Genomic DNA, 8,658 nt, shown 5'->3' with positions numbered 1-8,658 from the left:
ATATATATATATATATATATATATATATACTTTTTTCAATTCGAGTTAGTATTTGATTTGTATGTTTAATGTTTGTCTTTTTTGATCACCCATGATTTAAATTGTAGTTCTTGATATGTTTGGAAATATCTTTAGCATTTATATTTGAAATTGAATACCTAATGAATGTTTGTATCTAAGTATAGAACTTGGTTCATTAGTAATCTTAAACTCTTTAACTTAATCATGATCTCACTTGTTAAGGATTCAAGGAATTGAAACTTGATGAGTGATCATAGGCTCAAAGGCTCTAAGGATAAGATTTGAGTAGGTTTGTGAGTTGATTTTAACTTGAATATGGAATTGAGGTGTTTGGGAATACATGAAAAGGAAGTGGATGAAATATAATCCTTACATTTTCTTACACGCCAATATATTGATAAAAAAATAGTTTCTTATGTTTTTGTACTCTTTATTGTCTGATTAAGTTATGAAAAGAAAAGTTGTCATATTTTGCACAAGTCTTTTGGAAGAGAACGTTATTTATCACTTGTGTGATTGGTGCATTTGTCGTTGGTTCTGCAAGCCATTATGTTCATTATGTGAGAAATCAAGGAGTTGTTAAGAAACATGGAACGGGTAAAGGACCATTAAAAATTGATGAGTACTTTACTAAAATCCATAAAAAAAATGACAAATGTCATTTATGCAGGAAGTCTAGACATTTCCAAAAGGATTTCCTAAAACGTAAAGCTTGGTTCAAAAAGAAAGTTGAGTATAATGCTTATGTATGTTTTGAATCAACTTAACTGAAGTTTCCCGTAATTGATGTTTTGAGGTTAACAATGAACCTATAGTAGAATAACCACAAGAAATAGTATTAAGAAGACAAAAAGAAAATATGTTATTTTGAATGATTATGTGGTTTATCTACAAGAGTTTGAAAATTATTCGGTTTCATTTTCAGAAACCATTAGTGGTGATCATTTAATAAGTGATTAAATGCTACAAAACATAAGCTTAAATCAGTGACACATAATGGTCTTTAGGACATCTGGAATAAGCTTAAATCAGTGACACATAATGGTCTTTAGGACATCTGGAATTTCCAAAGGATGTAAGAGAGTTAGGTCTAAATGGGTCTTTAAGATTAAGCATAATTTATATGTCAATATCAAATGTTACATGACTTAACTTATTTTCAAAGGTTTTACTCAGAAATGACATTGACTATATGAAAAAATTTTCATTTGTTTCTTAAGAAAGAATCCTTTAAAATGATAACGGCATTAGTAACTCATTGTGATCTTGAGTTACATCAAATGGACTTTAAAATTGCCTTTCTGAGTGGGGATTTAGAAAAGCATGTTTATATGGACCAATTAGTGGGGTTCATTGAAAAAGGAAAGACATAGTGTAAACTTAAGAAATTTATATATGGACTTAAACAAGCTCTTCAATAAGGTATCTTAAGCCCAATGATATTATTGTATTAGTTGGATTTAAGGAAAACATTGTTGATCGATGTATATATTTAAAAGTCAATGGGGAAAGTTTATAATTCTTATTATGTATGTTAATGATATCTTGCTTGTGACTAATGATCTTGGTCTACTAAGTGAGACTAAGAAGTTTCTCTTTAACAACTTTGAAATGAAAGATATATGTGAGACATAATATGTGATAGGAATATAAATATTCTATGATAGATCATAAAGACAGTTAGATTTTCTCAGAAAACATATATTAATAAAGTTTAAAAGAGATTTGGGATGGATAAATGCTTATCATCTCCTATTACAATACAGAAAGGAGACAAATTTAGTTTCATGCAATGCTCAAAGAATGATTTGGAACGAAAACAGATGGAAGACGCGATATCTCTTATGAATTTGTTGTTAGGAGTTTTATATATGTTCAAACATGTCCAAGACTAGATATTAGCATTGCAATTGGTGTTCTTGGTAGATACCATATTAATAATCAAATACTGAATTATTGCAAAGTTGCAAATAAAATTTTAAGATTATTGCAAGAAACAAAGAATCACATGCTTACTTATAGGAAGATTGATCATCTTGAGGTGTCTGGAAATACAAATTCAGACTTTGCTGACTACGTGGATATAGGAAAGTCCACATTTGGCTATGCATCCTTTAGCTAATGAGTGATTTCATGGAAAAATATGAAGTAGCTTATCATTGTTGCATCCACTAGGAAAGTTGAATTTGTGGCAGGCTTTGAGGTTACAATTCAGGTTAATTGGTTGTGAAAAGGACTTGGAGTAGTTGATAGTATTGTCGAGTCATTGAAAATTTATTATGATAATTCTGAAATAATCTTTTTTTTCTAAGAATGACAACTATTCTAAAAGTGCTAAACATAAATAATTGAAATACTTTAATGATAAAGCAAAAGCTCAAGAATGTAAAGTGTTAATAGTTTATATTATCATTAATTTTATGATTGTTGATCTTTAACCAAAAAGTTATCATCCAAATTATTTGTTATTCATATAGAAAATATAAGCATTGATTATATATACTAATAAATAAACGGGAAATGTTAATATTATTTTTAATGTTTATTTCACACTCTGAATTTATTAATGTATAAGTTTATGAAATTTGTATGTTTTCTTACAAGTTTTGATGAAAATAAATTGTGTTAATGTTAAATACCATTATGTTTGAACTTATTATAATATGTTAGAGAGTGGAAAGTGTATGAAAGGAGGAAAAAACATTAATTACCTAACTGTTTAGTAGTTAAGTAGGACGGGAAGTGTAACTGTGTATATAAGGCAGAGTTCGAGGTTGTCTAGGACTTAAGAAAATTCTTATTGTTCGTAGCAGGACACATTGTTTTGAGAAGGGGATTAGGCTTCTAGTTTTGGGTTGTACATATTGTTGTTGGAGATAATTCAATACAGAACTATTTTTTTCCTATAGGCATACTTGTGATTACTGTGTGAGAGTGTGTTGTGTGTGGGTTTCTCTTTCAAGAAACCTAACGTAATCTTTGTATTGTAAAGTCATATGAAAGGATAATATACATATTCTATAACCATATATCAAAAACAGAAACAAATAACACAAATGGAAGTTAAAAGACCACAGTATAACAGATAACAAATACAAAATGCACAATTTTTACTTTTATTGGAAAGGAGTGTGAGAAATAATATATATTTTAAGGTTCGAGAAGGTTTTGAATAGTTAGTGAGAAGAAGAAACAAAAGTACACAATATTTTTTTATAACATTTGAACATCATCTATATATTTTTCTGTGATTGGTTCATGATGGTATTTATAATTATTATTATTGATTATAGAATAATTTTAGATCAATCACAAAATGACACATAGATAATGTTTAAATGTTGTAAAAAAAATATTATCTAAGTATTATTATCCAAAGAGAAGAATATATATGTGGAGAATTGAATTATTACTGAGTACGTCAACAACAGTACGGCCGTTGGTAAATCTTCCAGTGGGGCCGTTTGGAAAATCAATCCCATAAGGAGGGTGATTAGCTTTAGCATCAGTTTTTAGATCGTTGTTGTTTCCACAATCTGAAAAAGAGTCTCCAAATATGAACAAACCAGGTACTTGCGGATTACCAGCAACAATGCAATGTTGTTGCATGTTCGTTGCGCTCAAAAGGAAAACAGCCACTAACCATAACTTGGTTTCAGAAGCCATACCAAAGATAAAATAAACAACACTTTTCAATGTTAGATCCAAAATTCTAGTGGAGAAATCCGTTGAAATATTTTTTCTGAGTAACACTTTGAAAGGTCATATAAATACGTTGATTTTGGAGAGTCAATTTCATACACATACTATTAGAAAAATGACTGGCGCCTAAATCAACAAAAGAAGGTATAACTACAAGTTCGGCATGCCATGAGAAACTTTTCAATTTCAACAAAATTCAAGTCACTTAACATCTTCATTAATAACTTGATCCCGTACTTTGTTTGAATAAAACATATAAATTTTGATCCTTTTAACTAAAATTTGAAATCAAAGTTTAAATTTGCCACTCAATTATAAATTTCATTATTATTAATTGAACAATGATATTACATGATCAATAAATTAGGATATACATCAATCATATGTAAAGTTTACTTTAAGTATTTTCTTTTTATAATATGTGTTCATGCTTTTATTTGGATTAATAAAAATAGATTTCGCTATCACATTATCATTTTTAAACAGAAAATAATTTATAATCATTTTCGTTAATTAAAAAATTGAAATTTTAAAAGCACTTAGCAGTTTTCTTGTGAAAAGGTTGTAATAGAAAATTAGAAAGGAGCTGGCGAATGAGGATTGTGAAGGCAGAGAAAATTAGTCTCCTTTCAACACTTGGCAACCATCAATGAAGCCTCTTATAACGGTTACTCTTTTCATGGAACCACCCAATTAGCTTTCAAAACTTATAGCACTGTCATATCACAACTGTTAATTATATCATTCATCGTTCTTTTTTATAATATTTTTCCTCTTTTCAATTTATTTATTATTTTCACCCAAAAACAATAATTCTGTAACTTGTAATTTCAAATTGCAACGCGTTAAAAACTCATAATAAATAAAGAAATCATTTGCAACACTTTAAAACATCGAGTGACTAACTTTTTTTTCTCAACAAAAAAATTGCGGCACACATATAATATATAAGAAAATATTTAGGGAAGGAATAGTTCTTGATCCTTTATCTGAACCATTTTGGTACTTAATGTAGAGTCCAAGAATGAACGAAGAAACTCAATAGTGACCACGAAAAATATAGATGAATAACAGAGTTCTTTGTAGTTGATAAGGGAAATGCAGAGGTAGATACAGGAGATGCAAAAGACACATGAGGCATAAATAGTCTTATTGAGAGTCAAGCGTGTTGTTGGTCGGTAGGTGCAGTCGACACAACACTCAATGTCACACTAACTCACACCCTTAAAGGATAATAGGCAACCTCCGAGCAGGAGATGAGTACCACGACAATGAAGATAGTCCTTTCTATCCTGATCGTACAGGCTAAGGCACTAGTGCAGAATCGACTTATAACGTCACCTATTAGACGTCAGCTATAGGGGGTAGCGACATAAATTATTGACCGGTGACAATTGTGTAAATAAGTGAAGCCTATAGACGTCTATTAGGCGGGGGACCGACTCTAGAAACTTACTTTTATACGTCTAACAAGTAAGTGAAAAGATTTCTTTCTTTCATATAAACGTCAATGCCCCTCCTAACCGATGTCTATAGTCTGACAGGTAGGTGAAAAATTAATTTTTTCCACCATCTAGAGGTCTGATCCCACCACCTGACGTCTATATGCGATTATAGACGTCAAGGCCCCAACTAAACAACGTCTTTAGTCTAACCAGGTTTGTGAAAAGTCATTCGTTTCCGCCCACTAGACGTCTTGTCCCGCCAAGTCGACGTCTATATGTAACAAAAATATTAATTTTTAAATGGAATGGACGTCACATTAATGAGGCACCCGACGTATATGCGATTATAGACGTCGGCTTTATGGGCAACTAACGTCTAATTTCTTGTTAAATTATCGATGCGAACTAGCCGTTTGCGAACCAGCAATTTGATCGTCTTCCTTCGTTTTTTCTCTCCGCTGCACTACATTTTCAGGTGCTTTTAATGTCCCGTGAACCATTTAAAGTTGTTTTTACTCTGTTTAATGTAATCTTTGATGTATTATCTTTCATTTGAACCGATTAAAATGAGTTTTCGTTGTGTTTTGGTGCAGTTTTTCTTGTATCTTTGGGTAGCGTAGTGCACTTTCTCCCTTTTCTAGTTTCCTCATAAGAAAATCTTACGTTTTTTGGATCTCTTATGGCATTCCAACCTGAAGTCGAACCTGGGTCCTTGCATAATGTCATTCCTACCGCCACTGAAAAGGAATACAGTGAGAATACGGTGTCACCGTATTCTTTTTCAATGGCGGTCGGAGTGGACCTAGGCACGACCCAGGTTCATCTTTGGGTTGAAATGCCATAAGAGATGCAAAAGACGCAATTTTTTCTTATGAGGAAACTAACAAGGGAAGGAGGTGCTACTATGCTACCCAAAGACACGAGAAAAACTGCACCAAAACACAACGAACACTTCATAGACGTTGGTTAATGTACTGACCGACGTCTATAGTGCCCATAGACGTCGGTTAATGCCATGTTTGACGTCTTTATAGAAGTCGCGCTTTTCACTAAACCGAAATCTATAGCGACGTCGCACCTACAGAAATGCGACATCCCATTAACGTCACCCGTAAAGACATCGGTTAGGGAGGTGACATCAAAAGCCCAAAATAATTGACATCTAAAGCCTTTTCTAGACTAGTGAGGGTTTGTTTCCCATCGTTGCGATCATTATGGAAGCACCAATGCTTGAGAAATCCACACTCGCGACATACAAGAAGTATGACAGGTTAACCGACCCAGACGAACATCTCCACTCGTTTGTGAACACCATAGTGTTTTACCTTATTACCTTACCTTGACCTTTACTCTAAACTCTTGTTGTATTAATATAATTTACTATTGAACATATATACATCAAACTTCTTGTTCAACTCTTTTGAGCTTATATATATTGACTTCTTTAAAACAAAGTATGTCTTTCATTCTCTTTAAAATGATCACATGTCTTACACAAAATGTCTTATCTCTTCAATTAAATATATACATCAATATTCTCCTAATTCTAGAATAAGTTAAATATATTTCCACCACTTACTTGGTATAAGTACAAGGCCTACTTTATATTATATATATATATATATATATATATATATATATATATATATATATATATATATATATATATATATATATATATATAAAGAGAGAGAGATGTAGGAGAAAGTCTAGAGTCTCTAGAACCGTCGAAGCGTCATCCATGTAAGGGAAGTTAGTAAGTATATTTGATTTTGAATGGTAGAATGTTGTAATTGATGTTTGAATGATAATGTGGTGATTGATTTGTGAAATCTGATTGAAATGAGAATTTTAGTATGTTGAGTTGCTTGTAAAAGTAGTATAGTGAACTGAAAATATGATTAATGATGGTGTGTGATTGTTTTGTGATTGTGACAGTTGTATTGGATGAATTCGAGAAGGTAGATTGAGTTATTCTAAGTTTATAAATTGTTAGAGAACTTTAATTGTTAGTGAGTTAGAAGAAAATGTGAGTTTTGGGCATAAAATAAGGGTTTTGACATGTCAAATGCTAAAGTTATGGTTGTGGGAAAATTCTGAAGCTTTGGGAATTGTTTTTGGGTTATTTAGGACTTAATTAGCCTCTTATTTTGCAAAAATCTAGCTTTTGTGGAGTAGGAACTGTTGAATGTGTTTTTAGGTACTTGACTTGGTCTAAATGCGATAAATTCATATTCAATTGAGTAAGTTGTGTCCAAATTTAAGTTATAAACAGGTTCATCAATCAAGTACAATGCTAAGGATACCAATTTGGTGTTTTGAATGAGTTTAAATTGCATTTAGATCAAATTTTTAGGTTTTTGTCAAAAACGGATAAAGATAATCGATTATTGGATTAGATAATCAATTATCTAAGTCAACAATTCCTTTTCTATTCAAAATGTTATGGGATTATCTTAGAAAAAATAGAGTTTTGAATGCCTAGTGTCATTTTTTTTATTTCTCTATATATTTTATCAATGGAGCTTTGTTTAAACTGGTTTATAAGTATTTATGTTGGTAACAACAATATTCATGGGATGATGTATGTATATATATGTGATTATGAGAATGAAAGAAATGTGTTATGAGAAGAATCTCAATGAGAGATTTTATATTTAAGTAAGTCATGGGAAATGTTTGATAGAGACTTCAATAAACAAGTATTTTGATAATCTACCAATCATTCAATTCATGTAAAGTTGAACGGGGTGGTAGAGAGAATGACATGAGGTTTTTACCCTAGTCTTTCGAGTTTTAGGAGTGAAATATTGACTTTGTGAATAGTAGGTTAGGTTATCCTTATCTATAACTCTACAGGTTATCCTGTTTGCTTATTTTTTTTGCAATGATTATCATTTGATGTGAACAACCTATATAGCATATAGACACATAGCTCTAATATATCTATGTTTAGATGTTTTGTTTTGACAAACTTTTAGTTATGAGGTTTTGTAAATATGTTTTTATGAATATAGTTATTATTTTGGATAACTTATATATGTTATGCTTTATCAAACCAATGATATTTTATTTAATAAAATATTCTATTAGATGGGATGTTACAAAAGTAGCTAATGATAAATTAACATAATGTTTTGAAATTATCGAATTGTCTAATCATGATTAGCTTGTCTATAGGATAAACGAAGATTGTCCGTCTTCAAGAATCAGTACTAGGTTGAGACTCTTTCCTTCACATGAAAAGCCCAACCAACCACAATTTTTAAAATACAAGAGCTTTCGACTATAATCTTTATTATTGGATAAAAGTTATAATCAGATTACATAAAAAAGAGAGTAAAAAAAGACTTGTCATAATATATATATATATATAAGGAATCAGAAAAAGTTGTAATTCAAAAGAACGAGGGTAAAAGAATGAAAACAAAAACTGAAGTAAAGCATCTAAACAGGAGAGAACCAAAATGAATTGCAAGAAAAAAAAAAA

At 30.9% G+C, this 8,658-nt stretch overlaps 1 protein-coding gene across 1 annotated transcript in view; it reads right to left on the bottom strand.

Annotated features, from left to right (window-relative positions):
* Positions 1–3,687, bottom strand: part of LOC106768105 (GDSL esterase/lipase At1g29670-like) — a 5,288-nt gene extending 1,601 nt beyond the window's left edge. Inside the window, exon 1 of the mRNA XM_014653063.1 lies at positions 3,435–3,687. Coding sequence (XP_014508549.1) covers positions 3,435–3,687 — 253 coding nt within the window. The remainder of the gene's footprint in view (positions 1–3,434) is intronic.
* Between the last annotated feature and the right edge of the window lie 4,971 nt (positions 3,688–8,658).

Source organism: Vigna radiata, chromosome 7 (genome assembly GCF_000741045.1).
Source record: "Vigna radiata var. radiata cultivar VC1973A chromosome 7, Vradiata_ver6, whole genome shotgun sequence".
Classification (NCBI taxonomy): domain Eukaryota; kingdom Viridiplantae; phylum Streptophyta; class Magnoliopsida; order Fabales; family Fabaceae; genus Vigna; species Vigna radiata.
This window is presented reverse-complemented; position numbering and strand designations above follow the sequence as displayed.